Source organism: Sphaeramia orbicularis, chromosome 6 (genome assembly GCF_902148855.1).
Source record: "Sphaeramia orbicularis chromosome 6, fSphaOr1.1, whole genome shotgun sequence".
NCBI lineage: Eukaryota > Metazoa > Chordata > Actinopteri > Kurtiformes > Apogonidae > Sphaeramia > Sphaeramia orbicularis.
In genome coordinates, this window is record NC_043962.1 from 10,627,203 (window position 1) to 10,650,058 (window position 22,856).

The 22,856-nt window shown below is 37.0% G+C and overlaps 1 protein-coding gene across 2 annotated transcripts in view; it reads right to left on the minus strand.

Moving 5' to 3' along the window:
* Nucleotides 1-22,856, minus strand: part of tead1a (TEA domain family member 1a) — a 119,925-nt gene that overhangs the window by 70,115 nt on the left and 26,954 nt on the right. Inside the window, exon 2 of one of the 2 annotated variants that reach the window (XM_030137692.1) lies at nucleotides 1,816-2,269. In XM_030137692.1, the coding sequence (XP_029993552.1) occupies nucleotides 1,816-2,020 (205 nt within the window). In that variant the 5' untranslated portion in view covers nucleotides 2,021-2,269. Of the gene's footprint in view, nucleotides 1-1,815; nucleotides 3,484-22,856 lie in introns of those variants that run through there. The other variant, XM_030137693.1, reaches the window with a different exon arrangement.

Consider the following 22,856-nt stretch of genomic DNA (forward strand, 5'->3'; position numbering starts at 1 on the left):
TCTCAGCAGGAACTACGTCAATTGTTTTGAAACCAAACATATATTGATGTCATAATCATACCTAACACTATTATCCATACCTTTTCAGAAACTTTTGCCCATATGAGTAATCAGGAAAGCAAACGTCAAAGAGTGTGTGATTTGCTGAATGCACTCGTCACACCAAAGGAGATTTCAAAAATAGTTGGAGTGTCCATAAAGACTGTTTATAATGGAAAGAAGAGAATGACTATGAGCAAAACTATTAGGAGAAAGTCTGGAAGATACTATTAAAGAAGAATGGGAGAAGTTGTCACCCGAATATTTGAGGAACACTTGCGCAAGTTTCAGGAAGCGTGTGAAGGCAGTTATTGAGAAAGAAGGAGGACATAGAATAAAAACATTTTCTATTATGTCAATTTTCTTGTGGCAAATAAATTCTCATGACTTTCAAGAAACTAACTGGTCATACACTGTCTTTCAATCCCTGCCTCAAAATATTGTAAATTTTGCTTCCCCACCCTGTAATGTATATAATGTACCTTTTTAAAATTTTTATAAGGAAAAATATGTGGTGTTTTAATTATAATGACATATATATTGAATAATTAAAACACATTTTTTTATTAATTTTTTCTTTTTTTTTTCATCAATTACTAGAAATTTCAGGCGACCCCATTTGAATTCCAGGCGACCCCACATGGTGTTTCGACCCCAATGTTGAAAAACACTGCATTACACACATTAAATATTAGACATAAACTGTTGAAATGTTATAAATATGAAAACTCTTATGAAATGTTACCGAGTTAGCTTTTGTATTATCTCTCCTCTGTAGTACACAGTTAGCTTTAGTATATTTTTTCTGTATATTTTGTTAATTTCAGGAGTTCTAGCATTACTTTAGTAGCACATGTGTAATAATATTTTATTGTGAAGAACTTGCACAGTTCACTTTTCTTAACACTGTGATATTTGTACTTTATTTTATTCTCTTACACAGTCCCTTTTGTTTTGCTTTTGTGTTTTGCCGCTAAATTGAACTGAGCTGCTAAACTGATTTTCATTGTTCCTGAGACAGTGACAATACAGATCCATTCTACTGTATTCTAGAAATGTTACCAATAAATAACTGTAAACAAAAAGTTCAAGATAGTAGAAGACAGAAGATATATACAGGGTGGGGAAGCAAAATTTACAATGAACATTTAGTTGTTTTTTCTCAGCAGGCACTACGTCAATTGTTTTGAAACCAAACATATATTGATGTCATAATCATACCTAACACTATTATCCATACCTTTTCAGAAACTTTTGCCCATATGAGTAATCAGGAAAGCAAACGTCAAAGAGTGTGTGATTTGCTGAATGCACTCGTCACACCAAAGGAGATTTCAAAAATAGTTGGAGTGTCCATAAAGACTGTTTATAATGGAAAGAAGAGAATGACTATGAGCAAAACTATTACGACAAAGTCTGGAAGATACTATTAAAGAAGAATGGGAGAAGTTGTCACCCGAATATTTGAGGAACACTTGTTGCTTCTGCAGGAGTTACACAAAGTTTGATTCAGCATTATTCGGAAAATGTCGCTTACTTTTCTCCTCTCAGCTCGTGCACAGTTCACACAGAGCACCGGCGTGTGGAATGCCAAAATAAAAGCATGAGTTTCAAAATAAGAGTCCATACGTATAAATGAACTAAGACTTGCTTGAAAGGCAGAACGGCATTAACGGGAGATTTAAAAAATTGTCGGCGTTATTTAATGAATGCGTTAACGCGGTAATAACGCGTTAACTCGCCCAGCCCTACTTTTTTCCCTCTTTTCGTACTCACCGTACATCTTGCCTTCGTCTGACAGTATAATCTTCCTCCTTCCACATGGTGGGTAGATGGCCAGAGCCTCCTGGAAGCTCTGCTCTATGTCCGGGCTCCAGACCCCCTCAGGGTCCCCGTCCATGGTCTTGTCTCCCCCGGAGTCACTCAGTCTGTCCATGTCCTCCCCTGGACTCTCACTGCCACTCCAGCTACTGCGCTCCATTCTGGCAGCTAACGCCCGCTAGTCAATGTTAGCTAAACACTAATGCTAATGCCGAGTCGCTAGCTAGGTGATGCACTCAAAGCTAATGATAAACTCAGATTAGCATTAAAACTTGTTATTTATTAATTCCCACTGGGGGCAGTTAGCTTTAGAAAATCAAACCTGAGTGCTAATGCTAGTCTGAAACGCCACAAAACAATAATAAAAGTGACTGTTAGTGAAAAAATCCAACGTGATAGCCCAGGGACTCTGAAATGAGACAAAAGACAAAAAGAACAGCGTTAGCTCAATTTACATGTAGTTAGCAACGATTATATTTATGTTAGTCATCATTTTATCACCACAGCTCTTCACAATCATGGCAAATAAAGGGTGAACACAGTGTCAACTTTGTTTTACTTGTTCTTATGAGACATATTTTTAAATACAACAGCATTTATAAATATTTATATTAAAACCCATGGCACACACGGAGAGGTTTCAGGCTAAGCTAAGTGTTAAGCTAAGTTTAAGAGCATTGACACCACAATGTAATGAGTAAATACACAATTGGTGTTTTAAGCTTTTTATGTGCATTGGTCTTTTTCAGTTCCACAGATATAATGTATCTTAAAATACGATTGCAATATATAAAATATTTCAGAATCATTTTTTCAGGCAATATATTTTGATAGCAAATATCTGCTAAGTGTTTAGTAACTATCCTAGCTACGTCAGTTTTTTTTTTGTTTGTTTGTTTGTTTTTTTACATTTTCTTATTTTGTGTCTGTCTTGACTTGATTGAATTTGTACATTAATCATCACAATTACCACATTTTACATTTAACTTCTATTCTATTCTATTCCACTGTATTCTATGTTTTTTCCCAATTTTTTGGTATTTTTGCTACTGTAGTCATTTTCTTATTTTATGTCCGTCTCGACTTGATTAAATTTGTACGTTAATCATCACAATTACCACATTTAACATATACTCTATTCTATTTTTTTCCCCAATTTTTTGGTATTTTTTCTACTGTAGTCATTTTCTTATTTTATGTCCATCTTGATTTGATTAAATTTGTACATTAATCATCACAGTTACCACATTTTACAATTATCATATATTCTATTCTATTCTATTCTATTCTATTCTATTCTATTTTTTTCCCAATTTTTTGGTATTTTTGCTACTGTAGTCATTTTCTTATTTTATGTCTGTCTCGACTTGATTAAATTTGTACGTTAATCATCACAATTACCACATTTTACATTTAACTTCTATTCTATTCTATTCTATTCTATTCTACTGCATTCTATTTTTTTCCCCAATTTTTTGGTATTTTTGCTATTGTCGTCATTTTCTTATTTTATGTCCGTCTCGACTTGATTAAATTTGTACATTAATTAACACAATTACCACATTTTACAATTAACACATATTCTATTCTATTCTGTTCTATTTTACTCTCTTTTTTCCCCAATTTTTTGGTATTTTTTTTCTACTGTAGTCATTTTTGTATTTTATGTCTGTCTCGATTTGATTAAATTTGTACATTAATCATCACAATTACCACATTTTACATTTAACATATATTCTATTCTATTCTCTTCTATTTTTTTCCCCAATTTTTGGGTATTTTTTTTCTACTGTAGTCATTTTCTTATTTTATGTCTGTCTCGACTTGATTAAATTTGTACGTTAATCATCACAATTACCACATTTTACATTTAACTTCTATTCTATTCTATTCCACTGTATTCTATTTTTTTTCCCAATTTTTTGGTATTTTTGCTACTGTAGTCATTTTCTTATTTTATGTCCATCTTGATTTGATTAAATTTGTACATTAATCATCACAGTTACCACATTTTACAATTATCATATATTCTATTCTATTCTATTTTTTTTCCAAATTTTTTGGTATTTTTTTTCTACTGCAGTCAATTTCTTATTTTATGTCTGTCTCGATTTGATTAAATTTGCACATTAATCATCACAGTTACCACATTTTACAATTATCATATATTCTATTCTATTCTATTTTTTTTCCCCAATTTTTGGGTATTTTTTTTCTACTGTAGTCATTTTCTTATTTTATGTCTGTCTCGACTTGATTAAATTTGTACGTTAATCATCACAATTGCCACATTTTACATTTAACTTCTATTCTATTCTATTTTATTCTATTCTATTCCACTGTATTCTATTTTTTCCCCCAATTTTTTGGTATTTTTGCTACTGTAGTCATTTTCTTATTTTATGTCCATCTTGATTTGATTAAATTTGTACATTAATCATCATAGTTACCACATTTTACAATTATCATATATTCTATTCTATTTTTTTCCCCCAATTTTTTGGTATTTTTGCTACTGTAGTCATTTTCTTATTTTATGTCCTTCTCAACTTGATTAAATTTGTACGTTAATCATCACAATTACCACATTTTACATTAAACATATATTCTATTTTATTCTTCAATTTTTTTTCTACTGTAGTCATTTTCTTATTTTATGCCTGTCTCGACTTGATTAAATTTGTACGTTAATCATTACAAATACCACATTTTATAACCAACATATATTCTATTCTATTCTATTCTATTCTATTTTTCCCCCATTTTGCACTGTGGGGCCTTAGAGTCTTGTAGTTTCAGTCTTGTGTATGCGATGTACATATGGCAAAAACTGATAATAAAGCTGACTTGGACTTTTTAACTAACAGACCCTGTTTTGTTTCAGGTCATCGCTGCGGTCACCACCACCACTGACTCGTACATGGACACGATCATCTACCATATAGACAAATGTTATTCAATAAGACATAATAAATCCAATGGGAACCGGCTCCTCCTCTTTTATTCCACCACTCCTGCTGATATTAAGTCTGTATTTCTACATGAAACATATTTCCTGGTACGGCTTTAAGTTCAGATCATCATAGTTGCACGCCTGTTGCCCAGCTGCTACGGGCAAATTATTGCTTCTTTTCATGACGGAAATGGCCTATTTTGTTAAACCGTTGTGGTAACGCCACATCAAATCCACATGAACATAAGTGGAGCGAGTGAATGAGAGGGAAACAGACAGACAGAGACTACTACGAGCAGATTTAAAGGGGGAACGAGGGAAACTGAAGGGGCTTGCCAGCTGCCTACAATTCTTCTAAAAATCCCCCATGGTAAACAGCAGGGTTGGCGCGGCGCACACCACGCTCACGCACAAACATATGCACATACACACACAGAAACGCACACATACACAATTACAGTGCCAGCTCCTTGGGCGAACACATGTCATTTTGTCTGGTCTTCTACTGTTCACACTTCCCATGCGTTGTCCCTTGCCACAGCCTGCACAAGCCTGCAGTGTGAAGTGTATGTCAGTGTGTGTGTGTGTGTGTGTGTGTGCCTGGCTAATTTTAACACAATTACACTTGACAGTATGCACGCAGTCACACGCAACGGAGGCATGTAAATTAGCAGGCAACAATTTGGACACATTTGAACCTTGTCCACACACACTATGGTTTTTGACACCTGAGGGAAAACACTGTGAGGCCGCAAGAAAAAACATCCACTGGCTCAGACACACAACCATGTGGAATGAATGGGATCTGCTGGTTTACACTCCAGTTTGTCCCGAGGTTTCCGACTCTGTGCTTATTCTATTCCCTCTCATTTCCGTTTCCTCTTCAGCTTCCTACCCCGACCCCCGCTCGCCCTCGCGCCCGCCTGCCCTCCTTCTTCTTTCTGCCGTCAGTTTTCCTTTTAAACAAGGATTCATTCATTCAGGAGGCAGTGTGGTCGAGCACCAGCAACAAGATAAGCTTCCTCTAAATCAAGTGAGAATGTGTACGTGTGGATACGCGACTGTGTGCGTTTAACCCATGAAGACCCAAACATCCACCGGAGACCAAAAGTATCTACTGATCTGAACTGTTTAGTACCTGTTGATCCATTAATCCTATCAGTAATTGGTGTAAAATACAGTTTGTCATCTTTTCATGGTCATTAGATATGACCCATTTGGATGTTCAGAGGCTCCATAGTTACCGTGGAAACACCGTCATCTTCTACAACATTGATTCACCAGTAAAACCTATGGAGTTGGATCAACGACAGTGGATGGACACACTGGGTTTATCTTCAGTTAATGATACATAATGCAGAAAAAGTCACTTTTTTAGTGATGCCCCAATCTGGATTTTTTTGCTTCCGATCCGATTTTCTTTGGGATTAGTATTTGCCGATACCGATCCAACATCGATCTGATACCGACTTTTTACAATGAAATTTTGATTTAAATTTGGAGTCATTAGTTATAGGTAGGGATGTTCCATAATATCGGCCCACCGATATTATCGGCCCGATATTGGCATAAAAATTTAATATCGGTGAATATCGTTATCGGTTTTTGCGCCTATAATTAAAACTGATAAAATAATGCCTTGATTTCACCGGCATTTACCGACGCGTAAATGAAGCATTGTTTGTAGCTGAAAGAAATGTGCAGTTTTCAAAATTGTACAGTAGAGTTGCCACACTGTAATAGACTCATGGAGGGAGGGAGAGAAAATAAATAAATATGGCATTTTTTCCACAATTTTAGTGGAAGTATGTATTCTTTGCACAGACAGTGTTTACATTTTGAAAGCCTTGTTGCATTTGAGAATGCATCCAATGGGGCATCACAATAAAATTAGGCATGATGTGTTAATTCCATGACAGGAGATATGTGATGTTACCTAAAATTAGTTTAATGTCCAACATATATCGGCAGCAGTATCGGTAGATATTGGAATCGGAAATTAAGCGTTGGACAATATCAGCATATCGGTTTTTGGCAAAAAAGCCAATATCGGACATCCCTACCGGAGACCAAAAGTATCTACTGATCTAAACTGTTTAATACCTGTTGATCCATTAATCCTATCAGTAATTGGTGTAAAATACAGTTTGTCATCTTTTCATGGTCATCAGATATGACCCATTTGGATGTTCAGAGGCTCCGTAGTTACCGTGGAAACGCCATCATCTTCTACAACATTGATTCACCAGTAAAACCTATGGAGTTGGATCAACGACAGTGGATGGACACACTGGGTTTATGTTCAGTTAATGATAGATAATGCAGAAAAAGTCACTTTTTTAGTGATGTCCCAATCTGGATTTTTTTTGTTTCCGATCCGATTTTCTTTGGGATTAGTATTTGCCGATACCGATCCAACATCGATCTGATACCGACTTTTTACAATGAAATTTTGATTTAAATTTGGAGTCATTATTTATAGGTTATTATACTATTATTTTACTTGAGATCACATTTGGGCTGAATGTGGAACCTGAACTAAAACAACTATGACACCTGTGACTTTTAATAACTTTAGTATAAGTTTTGCACTTTCCAAATTCATACTGTGGGACAAATTAGAACCTTTGACAGGACGGTTTTGGGGGTGTGTTCCGTGCTGTACATTAATGATGCATGGATCAACAGGTTACTCGCAGGTTGGGTCAAAAGAATGTCAGTTTATTTGCGGGGGCAGGTAGGTTCGGGTCAAATAATTCCACAAAAGCCCCGTGGGTTGAAAAAAAACGACTCGCTCATCACAACCGGAGCATATTAACCCTTTCATGCATAATGGTCACTACGGTGGACAGCTTTTCTCCAGCTGTTCTCTTATACATTCATGTATTTTGTTGTTTTACTTCCATATCAGCCAAAACAGTGGACACTTATGCATCATCCTCAACACTGAAATTCACACCATTACTGTAAATTTGCTGTTCTACATAAACTTGATCTGCAGTAACATGTTTGAGTGTAAATTAATTGCTTGTTACTGTTATTAAACTGCAATTAAAAGTTCTTTTTATTATTATTTTGCATAATATCTCCACAAAGTGAGTAATAACTAGTATTAGAGTATGTTAAAATGTGAGAAAACAACAGATTAGCAGCATTAAAAATGTTTTTATTTCATAGTTTTCACACAATATATCAGTAAATACATGTTTCTTTGCTTCCAAAATTAAATGCATGGTGTCCGGCTGAGTGGACATTTTTGGAACTGCATGAAAAATAGGTTCATTAAAAAAAAAAAAAATTCAATTGCATTCTTTTTTTCATGTCTAAAGAAGAATAAAAACACTCAGGAAAAAAATCTTGATTAAGGTTCTCATAATTCATGCATGAAAGGGTTAAAAGTGAAATGTATAGATACTTTCCTAATTCCTCTAAGCCTCCTGCTGTTGTGAAGCTCATTTTCCTTTTCTCTACCTTCGGAAACTTAAATTTGAGGGGGCAGGAAGTTTGCCCCCCCCCCCCCCCCCCTTTGAATTTACTCTAATCTTTTATGAACATCAAATGATCAGTGAATAAAATATAAGAAAATACATGATTTACACTGAACAATGCGAAATACAGAGGATAATACTATACTAAATGGTGATGTATCACTTAAAAAAAAGGTTAAATATAAAATTCATGGAGTTTAATCAATGACAGTGGATGGACACATTTTGTTTATGTTCATTTAGTGATATTTTTTGAGACTTTTTCATCAGTTTTCTCTGTTCTGAAAAGACAACCTTTGAGTTTTCTGTGAGTTTTCATGAGCATCTAAATTAAGTATAGGAAATTAAATATAGGGAAGAACATGATTTACAGCGAGAAATACAAAATGCAGAGGATAATATTAGAATAAATTATGATAAATCACTTCAGTAAATATTAAACAGAGAGAAAAATTGCCACAAAAGTAGCACTGGGTCTTCATGGGTTAAGTGATTCCACACCCTAAATCTATCGCCGCAGCTTCCAAAACTAACGCCTTAAAACACGTCAGTAAAAAGGTTCAGCCCTCACAGATAAAAACAGTTTATGATCAAATACATATTTTCATGAATAGAAATTTACTGAAACACTTTTATAGTCTGACATAATTCTGTGGAGTTAATGCTTCAATGCTTCAGTGGTTTTTGTGAATGTGCTTTGATCACGGTTCCTACACATTTTTCAGGGTCAAATTCAAGCACTTTAAACGGTCATTTTCAAATACTTCCAGCACTGCGCCTTATCACTGGGGTCAAATACATATCTACAGGAACACATATACTCAGGGTTATTTTTTCACTTTTTATCACAATGATTTTGTCATAAAATGATTCTATTGGTCAGTCTTCACATAGGCCTGACAGTTGTAGAAATATTTAACCAAACCATTCCTCTGTGCACACTCATCCTGAAGGTGGTATCAGTCAAACACAGCAGCACAACCAACTTATTTCAGCTCCTCAAACATCATCACACACCAGAATGGGAGCAGTGCGTCACATGCGGGCTGCACACGAAAACGACATGCCGACTAAAACGCCACCATCAGCTAAGAATTAGGGATGCAAATTATCTAATTAATTAATCCATTAATCATTAGTTGGTTGACCTTATCGATCGATTAACGATTAATTGATAAGCGGCAATTTTCCTGAGAACCTGAACTTCTTTTTCAATACAGTCTATGAGAATAAAAGCTAAATATTGTTTATATACTTCATGAAAAAAGCATGTCCTATTGCTTAATGATTGATTTATTGAACCATTGGATACAGTCAGTGTTTCCTGTGGAATTCATCTGTTGGTGTGGTGGTGTGTAGTTTTGGGGGGGGGCATTTCATTGTTGTGTGTGTGGGGGGGGGGTTACTCGGCTGCACATGTGCAGTTCGGCTGGGGGATGCATGCGTGTTGGATGGTAACCAGTTGTGTGCTTGTGTCACTTTCCATCCTACTTATAATACCATGGGGGTACGCGGCAGTGCATCCGTGCCCCCACAGAAGTGAAAGTGAAACTTTTCACTCATTCCGTGCGTTTACATGACAAGTTTTATTCCTGGTTTAATCTGAATAAACGTTAGATCCTATTTCAGATGCCCATGTAAACACCTTATTCCAGTTGAAAAAGAATAGTTCGGAATAAATTTAAATCCGAACAAAGTCACTGGTTTAATCCCCTTTTAATTCCAAACTAAATTATTCCTGGGACATGTAAACCCTTTATTCCGTTTGGACTTTATTCCTTCCATTCTGCACATGCTCATTGTCTTGTCCTGTCGCGATGACGCACACATTCTGCGCTGGCGGAATATGCACTGCAGTCTAGTCTTACCAAACCGTTCCAGTGGGCTATTCTGATGGGATCTACCAGCCTGGAAAACCCTGAAGGAAGAGTTCACCACTTATTTTTTATTCATTCATTTGTCATGCACTAATGAGTTCGATAAGAGGGCAAATCAGTTTGTACTGCAGTGCACCAACTGCCTTGTTCTCGCAGCCCTTCCGTTAGCCTAGCTTAGCCTAGTTTAGCATAATCACTTCATTCCTATGGTCAGACGTAGCCAGGCTTTTATAGGTGATCCGTAGTATTTTATGAATGATTTTGTGAAATTCAGTTCTCCCTAATCATTCCTTTAGTCCGCTGGGGTCGATATGATCACTAACTGAGGCTCAAATCATGGCCATGTGACTTACTGCAGTAAGAAAATCTTGGGAAATAAAAACTAATGCAAAGCTAAAACGGTAAAGCAAAGCTAATTTAGCGCATGCACCCCTTCCAACAAAAAGATTTTCCAACTTTCGTCAACACAGCAGTCCCAAGATTGTATGAGTGCAGTAAGTCGCAGATCTAAAGAAATAATTAGGGAGAATCGGATTTCACAAAATCACTTACAAAAGACAACAAATCACCTTTAAAAAACTGGCTACGTGTGACCATGGAAATGCAGTGACTATGCTAAGCTAAGCTAACAGAAGGGCTGTGAGAACAAGGCAACGTGAGCACTGCAGCTCAAACCCTTTTGCTCACTTATCTACCTCATTAATACCTCATGTAAACCTTTATTCGGGTTTAACATTTCCATGTAAACAGAAGAGAAAGTACTTTAGTTCCAAATTAATTTCTTCTGGAAAAATAAATCGGATTTAAAAAACATCATGTAACCGTACCCATTTATCTTTTCTCTAGCTGAAGCTGGCCGGTCTGTGTTTGGCTCCATCATGTTCCTAAAGTGATTCTAACTCATTAACGCCATGATCCGGTTCAATGACAGGCTATACCAGGCGCAGCATCTTAGCACAGACAAACCGGAAGCATTCGGACAGGTGTGGACAGGCAATTAACCAACAATTAATAATTTAATCGAGCAAACTCTTATCAACAATCGATAGTCAATTAGTGGTTTACATCCCCAGCTAGAATCAAAATCAAAAATCAAGTTTGTAGAGGAAAAAATCAGGATTTTATTTTTGGCCAAAATTGTGCAGCCCTACTTCTGTGTAATTTTTGCACTTTGCAAATTCGTCCTGTGGGCTGGATTAGAATCTTTGGCGGGCCGTAAGTTTGACACTCCTGCTCTACTGAATCCAATAGGTAGATTTTGTCAATGAACAAAGGCTGATTCTGAAACGGATAAAAACAAGAGATAAAAGCTGAAAGTACAAAACTTCTTTTGTGTATTAACCTCAGGGCAAAAACTCAACAAATGAGGGCCTCAGATTAGAAGCCTTATTATTATTTTTTGTGACAGGAATGAAAAGTCTTTATCCCTCATATGATCTCAGAATTTCTACTTTTTATTTAACAACTGTGAACAAAACATTCAACCTCAGTGAAGGGATGTGCTGAGGCATTAATTATGAACCACCCACGGTCAGATTCAATAAGCTTTAAATTCCCGCAGCTCTATTTGGTCTTTTATTATATCTGCAGCTCTCTGCAGCACTATTTTATTAATCAAGGTGAAACAGCTTTCATACGCCAAACTGAGCCTGAGTAGCTATTAGTAGTCGATTATACTTAACCGCTCAGGTCTACACAATTGCATGTCATTTACAAAAGAAGGTAAACTTGAACTTTAAATATCACTGCAGTATGAAATGTACTCTTTATACGCAAATGGTTTTCAACAAAATCCTGACATGAAGTTTTGATATGATTTCATATGAATTTTTGCAATATGGTACAAAGAATCAGTGACATATCCACATGTTTAGAAAAGCATGAAGACAGTGACAATAGAAGTTGAACAGTCAAACTTCTTAAGATTGAAGTTCTGCTCTGATGTCGCATCATCAGGTTCATCAGTGTGAACAGGGATCTTAATGCTCTATTCACCCATCGTCCTCGTTTATGAAGTCACTATCCACATCAGTGTGAATATTTTGTTTGTGAATATTTTATCCGTGTTAGTTCTGTAGTCCTTAACAGCTGTGGCCTGTTCTTCAATCATGTTTTGTCTTTAGTTCATGAAGACCGCTGTGCACAGAAGTAAATTATTACTTCATTTACCTTCAACTGAACTGGACAGAACAGAATAAGGACTGATAAACAAAATATGAAGAACGAAGATGTGGAAACACTTCATAAAAGCCTTATTTTATCTCAAGTAAACTGGGGTGTGCCAATACATGGATTATTATCCCGCGTCTCCACTGTGTGGTACCAGCTCAACTCGACTTTTTTGTGTTCCCATTACAAAAAAGGACCTGGAGTCTGGTACCTGGTACTAGTTTTTTGGTATCACCTCCGCTGAGGTTACAAGACTGGGGAACAGATACTAAATCGTGACGTGTAAACACTGCAGACCACTGATTGGTTGAGTCGTTGAATCGTCTCTGTGACCTGCCATTTTACAAAAAAACAGATGCGGAAGTTGACCCGCAAAACTACACCATGGTTGGTCGAGGAGGTTCAGATGTAAAAATTCAGCGTGAGCTTGAGGAGACAACACGCAACGAGCAAGTTTATTAGCAACTTTCTAAGCAGACGACACGGAAGTAACACGCCGCATCGCTATGACATCCAGGTACTCTAAAGTCGGTAGTATCCTGTAGGGCTGTGCAATTAATCAAAATTCAATTACGATTTTGATTATTACACGCAACGATTACAAAAATTATGTAATCGAGAAAAAACGATTATTAATTTTGAGTCGTTTTAATTCACGCGCACGCAAGCTCCCATGAGCTGCTCTGCCCCGCCCCCCTCTAAGCTACTGCTGCCTGCTAGCCGGCAGGTCCACCCCAAGAGGAAAGTTGTACCTAGCGGTCTGGAAAAACGGCAGGAGAATCACAGCAGAAGTGCTTGGTAAACAAAAAAGGCAAGTCCAATTCAATTGTATGGAATCACTTTGGGTTTGATGAAGAAGACGAAGAGCAAAAACACATCACGTGCAAAAAGTGTTTGGTAGTTGTGTCCGCACCGACCGCTAACACAACAAACCTTTGTAACCATCTGAAGTTTAACCACCGCCACCATTATCATAATCTTTATCTTATGAAAAACTAAAACGCATAAAAACAACTTCGTCCGCAATGCAATCTTCAGTCTCCGAATCTCTTTACGCTGCAAAACTTTACGCTTAACCTAACCCTAACCCGTATAACCCTAACGTGCGTATTCTATAGGGTGTCCCATTAGTCTGCATACATAGGAAAAATAAACGTTTCTTGACATAAACCATTTTTATTTCTATAATATGCTCTATATGACTGCCATTTTGTCGGGAACACACTTCAATGTGTGTCCTCCACTGCTGAAGAACTATAAAGAAGAAATATAAAGAAATACATGTTAGAACCATATGTATTATGTCTCCTATGTATGGAGACTTATGGGACACCCTGTAGATGGCTGATGTATACAGAAGGCCTGAACTGAAACCTCACGGCACGCCACTGAATTTACTATGTTTCATACTACATTGAACATACTTGAATTTATAATTTGCACTTTACGTGAGTTTTTTTTTTTTTAATTGCTACAGTTCTATGGCAAGTCTATAGCAGTTTAATTCCAGTGCACTATTTGTTTACAAAAGGAAACATACTTGAATTTACAGTACACTTATTTGATTTCAAAGATTTTTTTGTTTCGTACAAAAGTGAAAATACTTTGTTTTAGTGGTTAAAAGCTTTATTTATGTTTAAAGAGTATATTTTACATTGTTTGGCAAGAAAAAAATAAACAACTTTAAGGTTAACAAATAATCGTTTTAATAATCGTGATTTCAATTATTGCTAAAATAATCGTGATTTTTTTTTTTTTCTATAATCGAGCAGCCCTAGTATCCTGTAATGGAAACGGTCCCCAGGAATAAGTATCTGGTACCCGAGTCGAGCCAAGCCGAGTCGAGCCGGTTCCATGTAGTGGAAACGCAGCATTAGATTCATCATGATGCGACACATGACGATTAAATAACAATTCATAAATGTTCAAAAACAATTATTTATCATAATTACTAAATGACAGGAACACAACCACAGCACACGACAGGAAAATAAAAGTGGCCCATGCCGCCCACACACCTTAAAGGTAGGGTGGGAGATCCTGGAAAAACGGTTCGAGCAGCTACATTTTGAAAATACACAATTCAAAAGTCCAAACCCCTTTCTTCAGACTTCCCCCAAAGCCACGCCTCCAAAATACCGGAACGTGCAATGTTTGTTCCCGAGGGTTCACGAGTGCAGCGCAGCACAGCATCAATTTGCCCTCCCCGATCCGCGGATCCATGCAAACCTCATTCATTCTCCTCCAACACCCGCCCGCTCTTACAATCCCCCCCCCCCCCCCCCCCCCCGGAGGATCTGTGCATCCCTCTGAACTCAGGTCTGTTCATCAGTACAGGGTTATTCCAAAAGAATGAACCCATTTCATGATGCATTGCTTCAGTTCTCAAGCATCGTCATGGAATGAGTCAGTGACCATTTGAAAGAGGAGCTTTCTAAGTTTGAGCTTTTTTAAATGAAAAAGTGCCCCAGCCATGGATTAGTCAGAAGGGGGCCCAAGACCTTGTGCTTGGCCTGCGAGATCCCCAGACCTCACTGTGTGTGATATTTTCTTGTGGGGATACATAAAAGATCGTGTTTATGTTCCACCACTACCCACTAACCTCCATGACCATCATCCATGACCAACATCAAATAACAACAGCGATCAACTCAGTGGATCGTTATATGCTGATATGCGTCTGGGAGGAATTCTCTTATCGCATTGATGTTGTCCGTGCTGCAGGTGGTGGATACATTGAACACTTGTAAGACAGGAAGTAAAAGCTGATTGTGAGTAGAATACTTCGGACTTGGTTGGAGTTTTTTTTTTGCTTCCCCTTATTAAAATATTGCGTAATGAAATCGGTTCATTTTTGTTGAATAATAATAACAACAATGGATTGGATTTTATATAGTGCTTTTCTAGACACCCAAAGTGCTTTACATTATTGATCCATTATTCATTCGCTCTCACATCCTCCCTCTGGTGGTGGTAAACTACACCTGTATCCACAGCTGTCCTGGGGCAGACTGACAGAAGTGTGGCTGCCAATTCGCGCCTACGGCCCCTCCGACCACCACCAAACATTCATACACATTCATACACCAGTGTGAGTGGCACTGGGGGCAAGGAGGGTGAAGTGTCTTGCCCAAGGACACAACGGACTGACTAGCCCAGGTAGGCTTCTGTCCTTGGGTGGGTTTCTTTAATATAATGTTTTCATGCTTTTATGTTTGTATGTGACAGGTAGAAACACATCTTGTCTTTTAAGTCTACCTCTTTTTAATCTAAGTTATTCACAGCTACTTATACTCTGGATTTACTTATTTATTGTATTGTGTGTTGATGTGGTATGGCTGTGTTTGTGGAGGGGTGACCGCATTTTGTATTTTGAAACTCCCCTAGGGGATGAATAAAGTAAATCTATCTATCTATCTATGATAGAGCAGGATTCGAACTGCCAACCCTTCAGTTATTGGACGACCCGCTCTACCACCTGAGCTATGGCCACCCATAACCCTGTATATTAGATTAGAAGTTCGACCTTTCACTTGTACACGAAGAGGGGTATGCACAGAAGGTGGGGGTGGTGGTGGGGGGGGGTGACAAATGGCAGTTGAGTTTGATAGAATATCACCATTCAACCATTTCGATGGGCCGGTTAAAATGATTGGATAGTGTTTAATTAATAGGTTGCAATTGGGGTGTGAAGGGGATTTTAAGAAATATAGTCAAAAATGCTCCAGGAAATCATCTCCTACCCCACCTTTAAGAAAAGAACCAGGTAGAACAGAGTAAAACCAACTCTAATTCTTTGGCTACAGTTACAGAGTGTGAGATTCATCCATCGGGTTTAAAAGCTAGCGTTTGGAAGGATTTCAGTTTTTGCGAATATGGGGACGGAAAGGGCTTTGACAAAACCTACTCCATATGTAGAACATGGAAAACCAAAATTCAGTACAGTGGTAACACAACAAATATGCAACAACACCTCAAGCATTTCCACCCCAGGTTAGAGGAGGAGAAAGCGCTGACCAGCCAACTATCGAGGAAGGATTACCTGAACTTCCCCACAGCTCTGAAAGGGCCAAATGTGTTCAACCATCGCAACCTTTATCGCAAATGATATACGTCCATATGTTGTCGTTAACAACCAGGGCCGTCGTGCTCTGATGCGGACGCTGGAGCCCAGATACAAACTTCTGAACGTAAAGATTTTACCCAGAAAGTATTTCCCGAACTGTACAACGAGACCAAAACCAAAGTAGTGGAATCACTGAGGTAAGTATGTGATGCATGCTTTGATTGTGGATATCGAAATCGTTTTTTGTTGTGGGATTTATGCTGCTCATTGAGGATTTTGCTTGGAAATCTTCATTAATTATTACTGAATAAGCTAGTTTTTGTGTTGGTTCAGATTGAATTCGCTGTTTTCTACAGTTTTCTACAGAGGTCTGAGAGTATGAGTGGGTTCCTAGGGAGCTTTTGAGGGGCCAGAAAAACTAAAAAAGGAAATTGTTTTTTTCCCAATCCAATCCAATCCAACTTTATTTGTAAAGCACTTTAAAACAACTGTGGTATTTTTGTGTTTTTTTTGTATTAGACTAGAACAGAAATCTGTAAAAGCCACTTTTGATTGAAATAACTCTTATTTATGTCTAAAAGCACTTAATTTGTTTTCCTAAAAAAACGTGGACTTCATTCCACCAAAGTGTTTTTTGTACTGTTAACAGAGAAATATATATTTTTGAAAAGTATTGCTTTTGATACAGTAAAATGCTTTGCAGGTAATCTTTATTTGTGATTAAGAGCAGCTTTTGTTGTATATGCCACTGCTACCTTTTTCCTGTTGGTTCTCTGGTGGAAAATATGTTGGATCATTCAGTGGTTTGACACAAAAAAGAGATAATAGAGGCAAATTTGTTTGATTACTTGAATTTATAGATACTGACAAATACACCATGTTTTAAAGTATGAAGTAACTACAGAGTGAGAAAAAAATTCTAAATGGGGAAAAAGATGCATTGCTAATCCTTATAATCACAATAATCATTAATATCATGATAATCGTTGATTAATTGAATCAAATCGTGAGCTGGCTTAGATGGCACACCCCTAGTTATTATACATACATATTTTTTTATATGTTGTTTTACTTTTATACTTTTTCAAGATTCAAAAGTTTATTTGCTATTTGTGTATATTCACTTAGGAACTCTTGTGTGATCATTCAGCGTCAGATAAAAGACACAAGAAAAACACATAATTCTATAAAAAAAAAAAAGCCATGTACATCTATCTATCTATCTGTAAAAGTGCAGAAAAAGGGGAAAGATGATACCAAGGTGTATTGCACCGACCCAGGAGACAATAAAATTAAACAAATAAATACACTGCAAGGAGGTAGTCAGTCTAAACAAGCTCATGTCTATCTATCTATCTATGTATATATACATATATATATATATATATATATATATATATATATATATATATATATATACATATATATGTATATATATATACATACATATATTTATATATATACATATTTATACATATTTATATATATATATATATATATATATATATATATATATATATATATATATATATATATATATATCACAGTAGAAATCCAGTAGGATTCGTAATCCTGCTAGGAGGATTCGTAATCCTACTAGGACAGATAGGAATTTTACTTTGTCCTAGGACAAACTAAAATTCCTATCTGTCCTAGTAGGATTACGAATCCTACTAGGACAGATTGAAATTTTAGTTTGTCCTAGGACAAACTGAAATCCTATCTGTCCTAGGGTTAGGGTTAGGGTTAATCTTCAGATCCTAATTTCTTGTAGGATTTCAGTTTGTCCTTGGACAAACTAAAATTTCAATCTGTCCTAGTAGGATTTGTACTCCTACTATCCTACTAGGAATTTTAGTTTGTCCTAGGACAAACTAAAATTTCAATCTGTCCTAGTAGGATTTGTACTCCTACTATCCTACTAGGAATTTTAGTTTGTCCTAGGACAAACTAAAATTCCTATCTGTCCTAGTAGGATTACGAATCCTCCTAGTAGGATTACGAATCCTACTGGATTTCAATCCCTACTGTGACATATATATATATATATATATACACACACACACACACGTACACTACAAACAAAAAGTTAAGGACATTTTTAATTTTTGGGCTATTTTTTTCAGTTGGGACAGCGCTTTTTACTTTTTTGTGTGTGAATTGAATTGAAACACATTTTTTTGACCAGACATAGTTTTATTTACAAATGGCAAAAATGACAAAAAAAAAAAAAAAAAGAAATAGCCTTAACTTTTTGTTTGTAGTGTATATGTACATATATAGACATTCATTATATTGCGCTATGCCCAAAATATTTGTGGCATTTTGTGGTCATTGGTTCTGGTTCTGGATTAAAGGACAAGTTGTTTGTTTGTTTTCACATTTTTACTACTTTTTGCCCATTCAAATAATCTCTTAATTGAATCAAATCGAGTAGAAGAGAAGAGAAGAGAAGAGAAGAGAAGAGAAGAGAAGAGAAGAGAAGAGAAGAGAAGAGAAGAGAAGAGAAGAGAAGAGAAGGACTCTGGTTGTTAGAGTTTGAGGGTTAATGGAGTAAGTGCAGTGACGCTCAGTAGATGTGAGTATCGCGGGGGCCCAGGAGCAGATGGACGCTGGAGAGAGACATTAGTCACACAACAATCAACTGTGACTACTGGGCGACTCCCGAACCCCCTGCAGGCCCCTCCTCTCTCTGAGTGGGTCTCTGTCACCACAGGCCTCGGCCACTCCAGCCAGGACAGCCGGCTTCATGGTGTCAGTGCCAACCCTCAGGAGAAAACACACAGGGCATCCAGCCACAATCCTGCAGCTGCCTTGGACTCTCATGTTCTCCCTCTGTGGCGCTTTTCTTCCTCTTTCGCTTCTTCCTTACAGGCTTCCACCACATGCCAGATACATGCATGTGTTTGTGTATCGAAAACACCGAGGCCACTGAGGTTGTAATGATGTGACGCCGCTGACGTTTGTGTGTGTGTGTGCATAACCTGTGATACCTAAATATGAGTGTGTATCATCAGGGGTCTTCTACATATACAAGTTGACTGTCATTCCTCTATTGGACCACTCAACGGCATCTGTTTTAACCGCTTCCAACACAGACACACACACACACACACATGCACACACACACACCGACAGGTTTAAACAAGAGGATTTTCTCATAATCCTCAAAGCAAACATTGTTCCACTTGACAATGTTTTAATGCTACCTTTAGGCTCAGTAATTCTGAATTATTCTGTAGCCGAGGTAATATTTCTTGGTTTCTGCTTATTTAAATACAAATTCTTTCCATCAAGGACCATCAGACGAAACATTTTTTATGTGCTTTCAAAGCATTCAATATCTGAACACACTCAGGGGTACCTCATTTATCTCACGCTCACCACGGACACATCATTTGCAAGGTAAGATCTTTCAAGTACACCTCATGTTATTCAAACACTGTATTTAAGTATATGATTCCTGCTCGGAGCTGATGTACTGCGTGTCCCTGAACTACACACTGGTCACTATGGGAACACAGCGACTCTAAAACACACACAAAAATCAATGCTTTTATCGTACACTAAGCGCACAAATACACTAGTGAATCTAAGTTTTCTTTTTTAATTCATATATATTTGTAGATTAAACACCGAATATACACCATGTTACCCACATCTCAACATCATATCTTCTGTAATGCTTTATTGTAACATATTAACGAAATACAGAGTAATTAACTGTTCAAACAAAGTGTAATTACTCAGGATTGTCTAGAACACAGGTGTCAAACATACGGCCCGGGGGCCAAATCCGGCCCGCCAAAAGGTCCAATCCAGCCCGTGGGATGAATTTGTGAAATGCAAAAATTACACTGAAGATATTAACAATCAATGGTGTCAAAAATCATTTTAATTCAGGTTCCACATACAGTCCAATTAGATTTCAAGTGGGTCAGACCAGTAAATTATTATCATAATAACCTATAAATAATGACAAACCCAAATTTTTTGGCATAAAAAAGTTAAATTACATGAAAATGTTTACATTACCAAACTATACGTTTACAAAAGATGTGAACAAATATGAACAAATGGAAATGTCTTAAGAAAAGTAAATGCAATTTTTCCAATATTCTGCCTGTTATTAAATGTTTTGTGTGATAGTAACTAGGGCTGTGCAATTAATCGAAATTCAATTACGATTTCGATTATTACACGCAACGATTACAAAAATTATGTAATCGAGAAAAAACGATTATTAATTTTGAGTTGTTTTAATTCACGCGCACGCAAGCTCCCATGAGCTGCTCTGCCCCGCCCCCCTCTAAGCTACTGCTGCCAGCTAGCCGGCAGGTCCACCCCAAGAGGAAAGTTGTACCTAGCGGTCTGGAAAAACAGCAGGAGAATCCCAGCAGAAGTGCTTGGTAAACAAAAAAGGCAAGTCCAATTCAATTGTATGGAATCACTTTGGGTTTGATGAAGAAGACGAAGAGCAAAAACACATCACGTGCAAAAAGTGTTTGGTAGTTGTGTCCGCACTGACCGCTAACACAACAAACCTTTGTAACCATCTAAAGCTGAACCACCGCCACCTTTATCATAATCTCATGAAAAACTAAAACACATAAAAACAACTCCGTCTACAACCTCGTCCGCAATGCAATCTTCAGTTTCCAAATCTCTTTACGCTGCAACTCCTGTATTAATCTAACCTTAACCCGTATAACCCTAACGTATGTATTCTACAGGGGTTGGACAAAATAACGGAAACACCTAACATGTTGGCATCATAGAAGGTGTTTCCATTATTTTGTCCAACCCCTGTAGATGGCCGATGTATACAGAAGGCCTGAACTGAAACCTCACGGCACGCCACTGAATTTACTATGTTTCATACTACATTGAACATACTTGAATTTATAATTTGCACTTTACGTGAGCTTTTTTTTTTTTATTGCTACAGTTCTATGGCAAGTCTATAGCAGTTTAATTCCAGTGCACTATTTATTTACTAAAGGAAACATACTTGAATTTATAGTACACTTATTTGCATTCAAAGATTTTTTTGTTTCGTACAAAAGTGAAAATACTTTGTTTTAGTGGTTAAAAGCTTTATTTATGTTTAAAGAGTATATTTTACATTGTTTTGCAAGAAAAAAATAAACAACTTTAAGGTTAACAAATAATCCTTTTTAATAATTGTGATTTCAATTATTGCTAAAATAATCGTGATTTTTTTTTTTCTATAATCGAGCAGCCCTAATAGTAACGCACATGTGTAAATGATAAACTGATAAAACGAGGCATAATATTGTTAAAATTGCACTTATTTTTCTTAAGACAATTCAAGTTGTTCATGTTATTCAGATTTTTAAGGAAACTTTGTAGATGTAAACCTGATCATAATATAATTTTACTTTTTTTCACTGTTATTATTTTACTGGTCCGGCCCACTTGAGATCAGATTGGGCTGAATGTGGAACTGAACTAAAATGAGTTTGACACCCCTGGTCTAGAACATGGGTCTCAGGGGGCCAAAACCGCCCTGTCAAAAGGTCCAATCTGGCCCGCGAGATGAATGTGCGAAGTGCAAAAATTACACTGAAGATATAAAAAAAACCAAAGGTGTCAAACTCGTTTTAGTTCAGCTTCCACATACAGACCAATATAATCTAAAGCAGTGGTTCTTAACCTTGTTGGAGGTACTGAACCCCACCAGTTTCATATGCGCATTCACTGAAACCTTTTTTATTAAAAAAATACAATATGATTTTTTTCAAATTCAAGACACAGGCATATGTTTTACTGGTGCACAAAATGAACCGTGCATTAACATCACTGTGTTCAAAGAACAAAACCAATACAGTGCATGAACTCACAACAAATTACATACCTTTTCACAAAGACATGACCTTTTTTAATACTACCGCACTGAAATGGTTTTAATTTTTAACCTTATGTATTCCAATAATGAACTTATTGTATTTATGCTATTTATCATTTTTAACATTTTAACACACACCCATCCCCTAATTTCCATCGGGCTACAATAATAATGAATATTTACTGCAAATCAGTGTGACTTCTGCTGTTGCCTTTGAGAGACCAGTTCAGAAATGCGTGGCTTCACCTTGGCAAGTGCCACTCTCATGTCATTTTCACAGCAAAGTCTGTTCCTTTGTGTTGTAGTGCTATAAGCAACAACAATACACCGCGTATATTGGATGTCAATCAGAGAAAGAGTCTCCGAAGCCGTTTGTTTACATACACGGACCTAGCCCGACACACACACCCGACTAATGAGTCGAGTGTGTGTCCTGACCTCCGCCGAACCCCTGAGACTGACTCACCGAACCCCTAGGGTTCGATCGAACCCAGGTTAAGAACCACTGATCTAAGTAAAATAATAGCATAATAACCTATAAATAGTGACAACTCCATTTTTCTAGGTTCAACTG